The following is a 16,359-nucleotide window of genomic DNA, read 5'->3' on the forward strand; positions in this document are numbered from 1 at the left end:
CTTCTGAGTACAATAGATATTGGTATGCGGACTCACTGACTGACACACACAGATTACAATACCCTTCCACATCCCTTCAGGAATGGGCGAGGCTCACAACCATTCGTAGGTGGCACACGTTTCCCGACAAATCCAAACGCATATAAACATGCTGCGGTAAAGGATGATTGTGCCCATAACTGGACACACTGATGAATTACCATTACCTGTTCCCCGTCCAAACCGAGAATTCTTGGCATCGATGGACCACAGATGTCGATATCCAAGACGGCCACCTGAAGATGCACAGAAGTTTACAAGTGGATATTTGGGCACAAGGAATGTTCCGGTTCATTAGCATGTTCGCCAGGTAGTTGCCATGAATCTGAGAACTAAGTTTTACCATGCTGATTTGTCTCTATCGTCTCTTTATGTCATTGCAAAGCGTTTGAAAGTAAAAATACATCTCTCCTCTCTGTTATTGTTCGACATTTGATTTCTTCGCCAGCTCTTCCATAAACTTCAAAAACAGGAAAATACAAAACTCTTCAAAACAAAGATGATGAAACATTTCCTTGAAGAACATTAAGGATAATCTACATACCACATAGTGTATATATATATATATATTATATATATATATATATATATATATATATATATATATATATATATACATATATATACATATACATACATATACATACATATAGATACATATACATATATATACATATATATACATATATATACATATACATACATATATATACATATATACATATACATATATATATATACATACATATATATATATATATATATATATATATATATATATATATATATATATATATATATATATATATATATATATATATATATATATATATATATATATATATATATATATTTATATAGTGTTGTGGTTGAGGAAATTCGCAAACCACCATTCAGGTCCCATAGGTGAGATATCTCTGTAAGTACATGGGTAGTTAGCCCCAAACCCGTTGTTTAGAGGGAATAAATGCGATTCATTCGGGCTGCGACCCTTTAAGATAGCCGTTTTTCTGTTCTATCTTTATTTTGAACCAACCACCTCTCAACCTCCATCACTCAACAACCACCAACTGCAACGCCGCTTCACAACAACAACAACGCCAACAGCCACGACCTTTACCTTCACAACTCGCTCTCGCAACCATCGCATCACCGCCATTCCAAGCGTCACCGTGGCCAGGGACCGCCACTTTAGACCCTCCACCACCTTCGCCTCTCCTTCTGCGGCCATTCCCGCACCGCTTGTGGGCACCGAGCGTCAGGCTGTCCTGGCCTCGTACAGGGCGCGCGCTGAGCCGCGGGTACAAAGAGCGGCCTTTCCGAGGGGAAGTCGGATTAGGAATGATACACGCCCACTTCCGATCCGTCCAATCATTAAGCGCGGGGCGATTTGGCCCCGCCTCCAGGCACGTCGGAGTAGAATCGATATATGCAAATTCGAGGATCAGGGGAGGTTCACGCCCACTTTTCCTCCGTCCAATGGGCGAGCGTGGCTCCGCCCCCGAGCTCATCCTGATCCGGAAATTTGCATATGGGTTCTCCTGCCGCACTATAAAGCGCCGAGCGCGGGGTGAATTGAGTCAGTTTTGTTTTGGGTCGGAAGCAGTTGGAGGCAGTCGCAGTTTTGGGCTCGGGCGAGTTGGAGAGGTGTGGCGGCGGCGGAGTGTGGCAGCAGCAGTCAAGACGGGTCTGAAGGAGAGTCGGAGTCTGTCGGGGTTCAGAGTCTGTCGGGGAGCTGCAGAGAGGGGAAGCCGGGAACGCGGTCGAGGTCGCAGTGGAGTCGCTAGTCGCGGGACCCAAGCAAGCCAGCTATCCTCTTTCCCCAGAGCATCAACAATTCCCCCACTTTCTCCCCCCCCCGCGCTGAGATAGTGCGGAAAGGGGGCCCGTTCCCACCCCATTCCAAGCAGTGCCAACGAAACCCGCGGAGGAGCGCGGGGTCGGGGCACCGCCGCCACATTTGCGGCTCATCACAAGACGGGTAGGCTCCACCCGGTCTCGTGCCCACAGCCCTGTCTGCCCCCTTGTATTTGAGGGTGGCCCTTTTTCTTTTGCTTTTGAGTATATGTGTTGTCGGCGCCGTCTGTAAAGTAAAACTGTGTAAGTGTTGCCGTGTGCTCGCGTAGTCGGTAGTAGATCTGCATTGTTGTGTTTCTTTTGTTACAATTGCTTTTGGTGCATAATTGTTGTAATTGTATATGTGTGCTTTCCGTGTGCGGCGGAATAAATGTGCCTCACGTTGAACTGTTTTTCCCGTTTCGCTTCGTCTTTTCTTTAATTGAATCTCCATCTTACTTCACATAAAGGGTTGGTAGTGGGCTAAATACGCCCGATAATTAATCGGAACCGTCGAGGTTGACGATAACACCGCTCGGTTATCCCGATAGTACGGAACGGGTCGCTTAACGTGGCCCGAGTCCGGAGTCGACCTGCGGCGAGGTGTGATCGCCCGGTCTACCCTCCGTGTGGGTACTTAGGTAGGTAGAATTTGGCGAACAACCCTATCCCACGCGGGGGGCCGATTGGCACGATCGTGGTGAGGCCGAAAGGCCCACCCGTGACTAGTTCCCGGCGTTAGTCCGAGAGGGTCACGACAGAATTGTCTGTCCAGTGGGGCGACGTGCCGCGATTCGAGTTACGTGGCCGCTCGCACGCCGGCGGGCGCGAATTCGCAACAATATTATATATATATAAAATCGCTGGTTATATAGCTGGTACTCAATTTGCCGACTTTGAAAGGCTGACAGTGTGAGTCGACCCACCTGGTGTTATTCAACGGTCGACAGGGGCTCAAACTCAAGACCCTAAGATTTTAAGCCAGCCACCTTAACCGTTAAGTCAACACCAGGCTAGACAACATCGTGATGGTTGTATTATGTTTGGAAGAGGGATGGAATTATAATGAAGAGGAAGATCAAGGAGAGCAAGGAGAGCAAGGCCCCGATGGCAGGTGGGGAAGGGGGCTTGGGGGCGGGGAAGTGGAGGTTGATGCCGTGGGCGCTGTGTGGGACGCGGTGGCGGGTCGTCGTGGGCGCCGTGTGGGACATGGTGGTGGGTCGTCGTGGGCGCCGCGTGGGACACGGTGTTGGGTCGTCGTGGATTACGAGGGCGGGGGGGTTGTCGTGGACTCCGAGTGGCGGGGGGATCGTTGTGGACTCCGAGGGGTTGGGAGGGGGTCGTTGTGGACTCCCAGGGGCAGGGAGGGTCGTCGTGGACTCTGAGGGGCAGGGAGGGGTCGTCGTGGGCTCCGGAGGGCAGCGAGAGGTCGTCGTGAACTATGGGGGGGTGGGGGTGTGGTTGAGGACACAGATAAACAGGCTGTGGTAAAGGATGATTGTGCCCATAACTAGACAAACTGACGAATTACCATTACCTGTCCTGGCCGGGGGGGGGGGGTAGTCGTCCCGCTACGGGGGGGGGGGGGGTAGTCATGGAATATGGGGGTCGTCATGGACTATGGGGGTACGGGGGGTCATCTTTGACTTTGGGGGATGGCGGGATCACAATGGCTATGACGACTTCACTTTGTAACAGGAATTTAATTTGTTCACGGTGCCGGTGATAATTCACCTGGAAAAAAAAACACCATGGGATCCTTAACATCCACCAGCTAATGCTGGCAGATGGAACACCCAGCTTAATGTCCATCGAAACACCAATATGTCACTTTATAGTTGGGTCCGTCATAGAATGATAAAAATCATTTCTTTATTGGTCCGAGTAATTGTGATAAAATTGTGATCATATGTGCAGTTGAATACTGCTGGAGTGTTGCTCCACCCACTCACCCCACCCTGCCCCCTCATCCCTGTGGGCACTTAAAGAGAAAAGGATTTTTTTTTTTGATATAAACTGAGAATTCCGAGATCATAATTATCAATACATTTCCACTTCCCATGATTGTGTGTGAAAGATCCCCATTAGTTGTGTGTAAATAAAATAAAAAAATAAAAATAGACATTGTCAGACATTTCTGCAGAGGCCGCCATGTCTGGTGACACGAAGAGGCTGCAACAGCCACAAGCATGTACATCCAGGAGTGAACGAATGACGCCCTGACCTGTTTGCTTTCGTCAGAGGCGATTCCAAAAGCCAGCTGAGCTGTCAGAGTGCTCTTCCCAACCCCTCCTTTCCCTGACAGCACCAGCACCTTGTACCTCACACCATCAAGCCTCTCCTTAATCTGCTCCACAGCTGCAAGAACACAGCATTTCAATTAGTCTGAATATTGCGCCGTGGGTGTAAAGCAGTCACATCCATATATGTAGTGAAGATGCCACAACAACATTTGGCAGGTAGTGGAAGTGCATACGAACAAGCTCAGCTTGACAAATGGCAAAGGTTGTTGAAAGGAGTTACATGACCGAATAAATTTGTAATATCTTCCGAGTGAATAAAATAATTATAAACTTGTACAAGATATACTTACTCCATGTTAAGGCCCGGTCACACCTTGACGTTTTAGCCAACGTATGCCGATTTTTGAAATTTTTTTCTAAAATGCTGGCACACGTTGAATACGTTATGGGTAAGTTTTGATAACATTGAGAGCACGCTGAAAAACACTGCCATACGTCGTTGTACGTTGGCTTTAAACGTTGTACTTTTTGGTTGTCCTCAAATTTTTTCATGCTTGAAATTTCACGACGTATGCCGGCGTACGACTCACACGTTCCGCTACGCTGGCCACAAGTTGTATGCACGATCTGCGATCGTTGACAGACGTCAACACATGCTACTTGTAAGTTAATCATAAGTTGAGACACGCCGAGGTAACGTTTAGCAGACCCGAAACTTATTTCTAACCTATGATTAACGTGTTGTTGGCACGTTACGCGATCGTTGCCACACATCGACAGACGTTACTTTTAAGTTTCTCATAGGCTGAAAGACGTCGGTATAATGGAAGTCCTTGCGTCAGCGTCCACGTCCACGGCCAGGACACTTATTTGCAGCATTCTTCAAACTTTTCTTCCGCATGACGAGGATGTTCACACTTCGATGTCTAGCTTGGCTATGATTCCAATTGTCCATCGGCAGCGTCTATTTAAAATAGTCGAGTTTGAGCGTTTTAACACGTTCAGAAGAAACGCTTCAAATTTCAAAACCCCAGCGTCAAAAAACAAAGGCGAGTGACAGCAATTTAAATCGTTCATTGTAAACAATGAAAATAGCTGAGTGGTACCGTTTAAAAGTCGTTGAGTGTAAAAAAAAATCCAATTGTTGAGCGGAAGCGTCTACTTTCAATAGTGGAGATGCAGCCATTTAAATCGTTGAGTGGCAGCCTATGAATAGCAAACCCTACGTCACCGGCAAAGATAAACTGCCGCACGATATGGATAAGTTAGGCTATCGTTGGGCATAGTTTGTGAACGCCGGCTTCACGATAATTATTCGTTGGTATATCGTATCTATAAGTAATCAAAGTGCTCTATGTACATTATTAGTTCATTGTGCATTTGTCCAACCCGTTATGAATAGACCTAAATCGTAAAAACAAGCTATAGCTCATTGTTGAAAAAGCCCCATAAAAAATTAGCCGCGAAGAACTTCAAACAATGGTGAAAAGATGTCTCCTACCCGTGGACACGCGGACGCAAGGACAATCCATCATAACCCACACCCTTCCCCTCACTCTCACCTACTACTGCCAACATGAACAAACTACTACTAATACTAATACTAATACTGATACTGTGACTGCTGACATGGACATCGACTCGAAAACACTGTTGGGTTCCCTTTTATGAGCAGCATTTTTAAATACCAATTCCCAAAACCGCTGGGAACACGTCTTTATATGGCAGTTGTAAGCTAGAAACACGTTAATTTTTTTTTTGTCGACCGGAAGACGTCATTGGAATACGTCTACATACGTCGATGTGTGTTGGGACTACGTAAAGAATTGGTTCAAAGCACGTCAAACATAAGTTAGAAATAAGTTTCGCGTAAAAAAGACATTACCGCGACGTGTTTCGACTTATGAGTAGCTTATAAGTAGCCTTTGTGGACGTGTGTAAGCGTCCACATATCGTGTGTAAAACTTATCCCCATCGCATGCGGAACGTGTGTCATACGCCGAGTACGTCGTAAAATTTTGAACATGTTTAAAATTTCTTGACGTACTCTACTGACTACGACGTATGATAGCGTACTTTAGCGTTCTACTCACGTATACCAAACTTACTCATACCGTATTTGACGTGCCCCAACGTTTTAGACACATTTTTCTTAGGTCGGCATACGCTGGCAAGATCGCCAAGGTGTGACCGCGATGTTGACACTTACATTTCTACGGCAGTTATGATTCGAATCGTTGTGCGTCAGCCTTTTAAGAGGCTACGTCACGACATCGTCGGCGATGCGTGCAACGCGCTATGCCTAAGTTAGACTATCGTTGGGCATCGGTTGTGTAGGCCGACAACAGGTTCAGCATTCGTTGGTATAAGTTATCTATAACACAACGAAACGTTCTGTGTCTGTTACCAATGCATTATACATAATACCAAGTCGCTATGAATACGTCCGAATCTTTAAAAAAAAAACATCAAAAGTTCAACGTAAGCCAGCGTTTTACATACATTTTAATACGTTGCCATCGCTGGCTAAAACGTCAAGGTGTGACCAGGCCTTTAACTTGATTGGCCAAAATCAGGTAAGTTTTCTGCTCAATACCACCTCCTTCCCCCTTCCCCACAACAAAAACATCCTTTCTTTACTTCCAGCAAGCAAAAGAAATTTGAATAATTATATTCCCCCAGGAGCATTCACACCGCCATTTCCTGGATTATACTTGGCAGAATTCTAACAGATGTGCGCCAGTACACATGTTGGGAATAATAGCATCAAAATGGTGAGAATCCAATATGGATGTACATCTGATAGTCCATCTCAATGGTCACCAGTTACCTGGGTCAGGGCCCTGTGTCTGGCCCGATGCACACGAGGCTTGGTTGGGACAACCTTGGCAAGGCGAGGCCTTTCCTGCCTGCTCGGTGCATATGCCTGGGCAACCTGTAAATAAAAACATACAATCGTTGATCAGCACGACAGCGAGGGCCTCAAGATCCTACAACGAGTTCTGCTGTCATAGCAACGGTACCATTTTGCATGAAAACAGCAACCACTCATCAAAACAGTCGAGCGGTGATGTTGACAGAAACGGGCCAGAAACCACTCCATGCTTAGAAACATCCCATCCATCCATCCATTGGGACCATACTCTGTGCAGAGTGTTGGTGCTGCCTAAGCAGTCTCCTTGGCTATTGGGCATAATCCTAGACGGATCACCACTCCGATATAGTATACCAGCAAGCTGGCACTCATTTTGCTGACCTTGGAAGGAAGACAGGCAGAGTTAACCCCACCTGGTATTAATTCAACAGCTAAGTGGGATTTGAACTCAGGATCCTAGGATCCCAAGCACACTACCCTCACCATTAAGTCAACACCAGGCATACATCCCATCCACTCACACTATAAGCTAAACTACTTTTATCTTGCTGTTCCCCATGCGCAGGGCAAACAACTATTTTGGTGGAAAATGATTAAACGGTTAAACAGTAGCAGTTCAGTTCTCTGCTTCTCCTAACCCATCACACAAGCTATTGTTGGCTCTGCTCACCAAAAAGGCCAACACATGTTAAAGTGGGGGGTTTCTGTTGGCGTCGCCACCTTGCAGAAATTATCCGGTAGATGTCTCTCGGCAACCAGAACCGACCATTACATCTGGGGAGGTCACTTCGTGCTAACCATTAGCATTTGGTGCAAGAGATACAAAATAAATGCATCTGTGCCTTGTGGTTGCACAAAGATTTGTTGCATAAATAATACCACAAAACAAATGCCAATCATGTCTCTCATATGCAACAAGCAGCTGCAGCCAATAACTCCTGCCTATTGACCACAACTGTTCACGACCGAAATTGCAAATATAAAAGTTCTCCTGCTAGTCTATAGCAGGCATAAAGCCTAACAGTCGGCGGACAGGTTGGGTGTGTGACAAAGACCAATCGATTCGATTTTGGTGAAGATCCAGATGCAAGAATTAAAAAAAAAAATTTTTTTTTTATTTTCAGCGAATCTTCACCATTGAGATATAGTGCCAAAAACAATATATAGCATTATATTTCTAAGAGTTGTGGATGGGTAATGACAAAACTTGGTGGATGAGTTGGGTAAGATAAGGACAAGCTGATTAGATTCTGGTTCAGGTCTGGATGCAGATTCGGTCTCCATCAGTGGATAAAAAATGTAAACTGTTCAGCCTGGCAGCAGTATGCGCTCTACCAAGTGTCATTCAAGTTACCTCCGCATGCTTAAAAAAAAAGAAAAAGAAAAAAAAAAAGGGGGCAATGCCGCTGTGCTCACCTGGGAAGCACTGGTAGGCATGGATCATACACAAAATATGTAAATGAGCCGATTGTTTGAACAAACTTGTGAAAACACCACACAGTAATGATCCCTACCAAGTTACATCCAAATGGGGTGAATACTTTTTGAGAAGTCAAAAGTTGCGATGCCGGAATCGTAAAGACCTATGACTTTTAACTTGACCTACTTAACGTGAAATTTTTTGATGGGAGTTGGAAGACATCAGGAGGCCTTGGTGTTCAGAAGTTCTACAAAGTTTGATGAAAATAGGACTATTAGTTAAGCATCATGGGTTATGAAGGTTGTGGTCAAGTTTCATCAAAATTGCGTGTGTAGTTTCAGATAAGAAAGCAAATATATATTTTCAGTGGCCCCCGGGGGGGGGGGGTGGAGCCAACCCTGGAAAATTAAGCCAATACCAGGCATATGTCTGATCCACGAGAACATATCAGGCCCAATACATTTTTGAAATATCATGCTGTACAGTACAGAGATATGACAGAAGTAAATAGACACCATGATTTTTTTAAGAGCATATTAATTGAACATTTGAAGTGTATTTGGTAGACTTGCCATTTGCAGATTTCAATGCTTTTACTCTTTCAGGTATACAACTAACGAGCTCTGAAATTTTCTCTTGTGGGATTTCTTCCCAGGCTTCACGCAAATAGGTTAGCAATTCTGCTCGTGATGTTGGTTTCCTGGACTTTTCCCACACAGCTCGATCCCAATCTGGCCATGAGGTGTTCAATGGGATTCATGTCAGAAGACCGACTTGGCCATGGAAGTCGCTTGATCCCATTTCTGTCCTGCCATTCTTTGGTCTTTTTTGCAGTGTGGCATGGAGCTCATTCGTCCATGAACAGAGTGTAGTTTTTAACCATTGAACCAGTGAAGAAGACAGGGAGAAGTCCATCCTCAAGGACAGAAATGTGTATCATAGAGTTGATGTTGCCAACACACTCCACAAGCTCTGACCGACCAGCGCTCCAGATTGCTCCCCACACCATCACTGAAAAAAACACCATGTTTCACAGTTGGCTATAATCGATTCAAAGAGAACTCTTGACTGGGAAGTCTCCAAACCCATACATGTCCACTGTCAGAAAATTGAGTAAATTGGGACTCACCTGAAAAACTAGTTTGCCAAAACTCTAAGGGTCTGTTAGCCAGCTCATCAGCCCACTTATTTCTCCTTTGAATGTTGGCTGGTCTAAGAAGAGGTTTTCTCCGAGCTCTTCTCCCATCGTAGCCCAGTTGATGTACATACCGCACGGCAGTTCTTGAGCTAACTTGGACCTCCTCTGCAACATCTGCTGCCTTGCAACGGGGAGTTTTCTCAATGGACCGCTTGACAGCTCGAAGACACCTTTCTGAGGGCCCAGATCGACCAGAACAGGAAGCTGTGGATTCCTTGCCTGTGCTACTGAATTGCACAATCACCGGATTGCCAAGGTTCTGAGCGATCTGATGCTGGCTGACTCCACCTTCCAAATGGCCAACAATTCGTCCTCTTTGAAAAATCGGAAAGTTTGTGTGCTCCTTGGGTTCGAGGCAAAGTTAATTGTCATACACGACCCAGGAACTTGGTTCTGCAAAGAAATAGTTGAATATTAGAACAAATCGCTGAGTAAAACTGCGTTATACTGATGAAATGAATAAATTTAGGTGTCGATTTACTTCTGTCATGTCTCTGCACTATATCGTTTTTGGCCCAATATGTTGGGTAGTCGATCAGGTCGAAAAAAAAAATTCCAAAAATGTTTTTTTTGAGATTTGTTCTACCCTTATTATCAGTATTTAAAATGGCAATTTCAGTTAATACAATGGCGATTTCGATGAATCTTGGTTGGTAGGTTCATACCATGACCTAGTTGTGTGCAAATGAGAACCGTTGCTATGGAGACCACCGTTGCCTAGCAACGGGACTTTGACATTTTTGAAAAATCATAAAAAAAATTATTTTTTTCGAAAATCAAAAATCGGGCCACGAGCGACTGTGGGCAGTGCATTCAGCCATATTGTCAAAAATTTCCAGCCGGATCCTATGAAAACTGTCGGAGAAGATAGACTTTGAATGAACCCTGGTTGAAAACAAAATATACGAAGTTCGTTATATCTCAGAGACGATGAGTCAGATATACATGAAACTGGTATGGTAGGTTCATGGTATGTCCGAGTTATGTGTGAGAAAGAACCGTTGCTATGGACCCCTCCGTTGCCTAGCAACGGCCGAAAGACCTCTAAATGTGGGGGTATTTTAACGAAAAAAAAACAATCTGCAGCATTAACCCTTGAAGCTAGAATGATGAATTTTCTTGTGCTTAATCCTCAGGTCACTCCCCATCGAACGGGCTCATCACGTCAGGTTCTATTGGGTAAGCGACTACCCATGTCCGCCTACCAGCTTGTATCTCCATATCTCTCTCTCTCTCACCTCTCTCTCCCTCACCTCTCTCTCCCTCACCTCTCTCTCCCTCACCTCTCTCTCCCTCTCCCTCTCTTGTAAAGAATCACTTTTAAAAATCAAATAATTCTTGTATCCAGATCTTGATTCGGATCTTCACCAAAATCGAATCAATAAAATGACCTATGATGTCATATGTGTGAACATTTTGTTCCTCATGGATAGGCGGCCATGCATGTAGTTTCGCCTCAATCTGTTCAGCCACTTCAGAGAAGTATATTTTTGAATGTCTTTTTTTTTTAACATTATGGCTGCCAAATCACGTGACCGATGACATCATCAACTTTTTTTTTCTATGGACCATTTTATCCCAAGATGACCCTCAAAATTTTTCATACTCATCACATGTAGCGTTATACATTTGCAATTATGACGTCATAACAAAGGCACCAATGATGTCATTAAAAAAAAATCACACATTCCCCATGAGGGGTACTTGCCACATGCCAAATTTCAATCTTTTCCTTGATGCGGTTTCAGAGATACAGAGGTCCAAAGTTTTTCTGTTTTTCCAATATAGCTGCCACACCACGTAACCTACGTCATAATTAACAATAAAATATTCCACATGAGTAGCCACGGATCGGTCTGAGTCCGAGCTCCTGTAATGTCAGTCATAACATTTGTCGGTTAGTAAAGATTTTCAATACCATTAATGTTCTGAGCGAAGGTTCTGGGTGGAGCTCAGAACGGATGCAGATGCATTCTCGGAAGCGAAAAGCTTCGACTCTCTGCGAAGCTGAGACTGTATTGCGAGGTTATCGGTGTGACCAAGCTCATTCTACGTTTTTATCTACAAACAAGCTTCTACACCTTTTTCTCTACTACAAAGTGAAGAATCACTTTAAAAATTAAGGAATTCTCGTTTCCAGATCTGGATTCGGATCTTCACCAAAATTGAATCAATTCTTCCTAATATAATGGCATTGCCATCTTGTCCACCAAGTTTCATCTGAATCCATTTCTAACCTTTTGAGATATTGTACTAGATATGGTATCGCTCAAAGGTGAAGAATCACTTCAAATCTTCTCAGATCTGGATCCGGATCGAGATCTTTACCAAAATTAAACGTTGCTGTCCTTGGCCGGTCACCGACGTGCACAAAAAATTTTTTTCAGAACGATTGCTTCAAAATAGTGGCCAAAAATTGTGAGACAAACACAGACAGACAGGCAAATACTACAGAACAACATACTTGGGAAAAAAAAATTTGGGCCAAGTAATAAACAAACAAAGACAAATAGACAGGAGTGAAAAATTAACCTTCTTCCACCTTTGGTGGCAGAGGTAAAGATGGGAAACAGGAACTGGTGGATCAGAAAAGGGAAGTAGGTTTAAATTTTATTACCTCCACCACCGAAGATGAAGGAGGTTATGTTTTCACCACTTTCTGTCCGTTTGTTTGTCTGACTTTGTGCAGGATATCTCAAGAAGTTGTGGACGGGCTTGGTGTGTGACGACAACAAATTGATTAGATTTTGGTGAAGATCCGGATCAGACTAAGAGAATTTTTTAAGTGATTCTTCACCATTGAGAGATCAGGCCAAAAACGATTATATAGCACGGTATTTCAAAAATGTATTGGGCCCGGCATGTTCTCATGGATCAGGCATTACGTGGTGGAGGTATGCGGTCTACCGAGTTCCCTTCTAGTTTACGTAAGCATTTGGAATAGAGGGGTACGTGGGTATTCATAGGAATGGTAGACCACTGAAGTATGGAAGCATTTGGATACCTGTGTCATAATGGTGATGTTGATGAGGGGATTGTCAAAAGGTGAACATGTTGTCGTAATTTGTTCATTCCTCACCAAACAACACTTTTGATCCCTCCTTGGACCCACCCCTCCACCAAATATAGATGTAGAGAAAGAAAATAACACCTCGGTGATGCTCCTGTATCTGCCACTGTATCCTCCGCACCCCACTCGGACAACTTGACTTAAAGCACAGATTAATACAGGAAATGGTGATAAACCCGACATAGACACACCGACCATCCTGAAACCTGACTTCTAATTTTACATCCCCCCCCCCCAATTAATGTTACAATATGTTGGTCCCCATCCTGGAGCAATACACCATAACTGGTTTTTGTACCACATTTATGAATCATCTTAATTCCATTTTGCAGCTTTATGCTGACAACTGCACTTTGTGCCAAATAATTCTACATCAAAGCAGTGGGTACATCTCTCTCAGCCAATCATGACTCAGAATCTGTTCCAGGAAGTCGCTCAACTCCAACACAACACATATCCTTATTCTATCTTTATGGAAAGACTTCGTCCTCAAGCAGTTGATCAAGTCCATTGAACCTTTGAGTTTCACAATGGGTGTCAAACCATCTCAAAAACTCATACAAAGACGAGGTATCTCATAGCTGCTCAGATCCTTCAGACACCCTTCGCTATCACCGCCAACAAAGCACGAGCTGGTAACAGAATGGAGCACTGCTCTGTGCTGTCAGATGGTGCTCCACCATTCCACCTGGCACTCTTGAAAATGAGAGTCCAAATGTCCCAACATCAAAGGAATCTCCAGACAGGACGCAGGATTTCAAAGCCGACTCATTATTCTCCACCTCTCCCCAAACACCCATGGACTCCACTGGTTTTGAGACAGAGGTAAGCACATACTTTATCTCAGTGGTTCGATAAGGTCCTGAGGAAGTCCGTCGGTCACGGACGAAATAATCGCTCGAGAGGTTGACTCTATCCTGTTGCAAAATCAGTATTATTAGTTGGGAAATTCTTGGTTGGCTGCACCTTTCTTTTTTTTTTCTTCGATCAATGGATCTTTCCAACCACCACGACCTCATGTCAAGTACAACTCGCCCTGCTGTGGCCTGGTGCTCCAACACATCTAACGCATCCAACACATATTAGAAGCCGCTAAAATCGACGCATACATGTGGGAACATGTCACTCCCAGACCCCTGCCCTCCCCCATCCTTATAAAATTAAGTTTGAGCTCAAGTAAGTAGCAATCACATTTGGAAATATTTATTTTTAAAAAGGCAATACTCCATTTAAAATTCCTTCCAGCTCACAGCATCTTATCAGCAAATTGCTCAAGCTTGTGGCAGAGCGTCATGCTCATGAGATAAGTCTGCACCTGCCAGTCTGTCCATGCACAAAGCACGTTATGGCACAAATATCATCGCATAAATGTTTCAAATAAATGTCTCGATGGTTGAAAATCTCTGTGCGGGACTCAGCCTGGCAACCTTGGCACACTCCTGCTCTTGGAGATCTCAATGTTTTCAAACTAAATAAAGTATGAGCACTTAAACACAGCAAATACATTCATCCTGCAGATCGGTGTACAAACTAAACCGTTCGATCTCACATCAACAATGCCTCTGGTTGAATAAAAAAAACAGAGGAAAGAAACAGTCACAGAAAGCCTTGGCTCGCTGCCACTGGGCTGTTGATAAGTGCAATAGATGAGAGCAACTGCTGGATACATTATAAATCGGTGAGTGTGACACTGCGTAACAGGACACGACAAATTTTTGTGTCCACAGTCGAGGCTCGTGGAAGAGCTCGTGTTGGTACACTGAACGGATGAGGCCACAACAGGACAAAACGAACAGTTCATTAGAGAGGGAGAAAACACCAACATCAGAGTTGAAGACCGAGACAGACTTTAGGTATTGGCCAAAAGTATTGTTGTGGAAATGACTTCTCGTGGGTTAAAGATGCTTAAGATAGCGGAGTTATTTATTTTGTATATTTCCCAACATAAGCGTAAAGCAATTCAATCTGACATTAAAAATGCGTCGATTTATATAATAGATCGACGGCGTTCACCTTCCCTATTAAATGTATCTAAAATGATCAACCCTATTGACCTTTTTACCATCCTCACCTCTGTAATAAATGTCTCTTTTTGCGATTATATAGGCCACAAGACCTGAATTTAGGCAGGAAACGCCGTCAAGGGGCCTGAGCTGGTGACGGAAGCTTGGGGTGAGAGGTCAAGGCAGGATCGCTCTGACCATCAGGACGATCAGTGCCCAATGGTGAGTGAGCGGGGAGGTTGGTGGGATGTTATGGCGATAGTTGGGGGCTGGAAGAAATAAAGGAGTTCTCAGTGGGGGTAGGGGAGGAGGGGTGATGAGGAGACACCCGGGATAGACCTTGCGAAAGGCTACGCCAGGAGTGTGCGGAGCTGCCGTGCCAAGCCACGCACCCACCCAGCCACACCTCTCCTCCTCCTCCTCCTCCTCCTCCTCACAAGCCCCACACTGTGTGCTGATCACAGCCTGTCTTCTTATTCTTCTTGCGTATGGCGGCTTAGCTGCCGGGGTAGCTATCATTTCTTGGAAGCGCGACTGTGTCGCTGATGCAGTGCCCCTCTACCAGTACACACTGGTACTCATTTTGCCGACCTCGGAAGGATGACAGGCTGAGTCAACCCTCGGTGTATTAATTCAGCGGCCAACGAGGCTTGAACTCAGGACCCTAGGATGCCAAGCCGCCACCCTAACGACTGAGCCAACACCAGGCTGGTATCACAGCCTGTAGCAAGGATGCACATGGGATAACTCTTTGCATCGGTTACTGCTGTATCCCGCCGGGAACAGCCGGTGTATTTCTGCCTTGTCTGCTGGCTATCTTTAGTGGAATGATTGAGGCCTTAAGATAGATAATTAAGGAATCCCAATAGTTTGTTGGTTTTGTGGGTGTGTATATTCAATAGTGGATTATGGTTTTTTATTTTTTATTTTATTGACTACCATGGGTACCTGGCATTGCTCCCACCCCACTCCTTCCCCTCCCTCCAGACTCCCATTCCCTCCTTCCCCTGATTAGCGGAGGTTGGCTTTGGGGGTTCCCACTCTCTGGGGACGTATTCAGTGCAAAAATGCAAGTTATCTCCACAGCTGACTCGTAATACCATCTGTCATCACCACCAGGTGGCGATACACGATACACATTTACATAGATAATTTTTGTCGACCTTCCCTCCCGAATCGCCGCGACGACAGATGAAACCAAGTACCCCATATTCGCCACAAGATGAAACTTGGTCGATGTGCCAAGTTTGGCGGCAATTGGCCCAGTAGTTGTGATCGGTGTTACACACAGACAAAAAACAATGTTTATTTGTTTGATTATTATTGCATTGCTTTGTGCATTTCATCTCCGTAACCATCATTGCTGCTCTTATTAAACACCAGCTTGGGAACCTGATGTAACCCAGTGCTGTTTGAATCCTGTTGGCATTTTGAAGAAATCAAATATTTTTAATTTTTTTGTGGGGGGGGGGGCTAAAAGACTTCAACACCCACTAATAAAAGGGGTCGGGGATCATTTAATACTACCATTCACATACTTACAAACATAGATTCATAGACACTATACATAGATTCAGTTGGAACAAAAAAAAATACAACTTAATGCTGGTTTAACATTAAAGGTGCCAGTTTTAAAATGGTTGAGGAAGAAGCGGTGACAGGAGTTTCATGTCGT

The 16,359-nt window shown here is 44.5% G+C and overlaps 1 protein-coding gene across 5 annotated transcripts in view; it reads right to left on the minus strand.

The window, feature by feature from the left end:
• The window catches only part of NUBP1 (NUBP iron-sulfur cluster assembly factor 1, cytosolic), a 122,683-nt gene that overhangs the window by 65,453 nt on the left and 40,871 nt on the right, over positions 1 to 16,359 (minus strand). For 4 of the 5 annotated variants that reach the window (XM_085898709.1, XM_085898678.1, XM_085898699.1 and 1 more), the window contains exons 2-4: positions 6,949 to 7,053; positions 4,100 to 4,233; positions 207 to 275 (exon numbers count right to left, since the gene is read on the minus strand). In XM_085898709.1, coding sequence (XP_085754835.1) covers positions 207 to 275; positions 4,100 to 4,233; positions 6,949 to 7,053 — 308 coding nt within the window. The remainder of the gene's footprint in view (positions 1 to 206; positions 276 to 4,099; positions 4,234 to 6,948; positions 7,054 to 16,359) is intronic. The other variant, XM_085898720.1, reaches the window with a different exon arrangement.

This window comes from Eptatretus burgeri, chromosome 1, assembly GCF_056783735.1.
Source record: "Eptatretus burgeri isolate ZD-2024b chromosome 1, Ebu_testis_v1, whole genome shotgun sequence".
Lineage (NCBI taxonomy): Eukaryota > Metazoa > Chordata > Myxini > Myxiniformes > Myxinidae > Eptatretus > Eptatretus burgeri.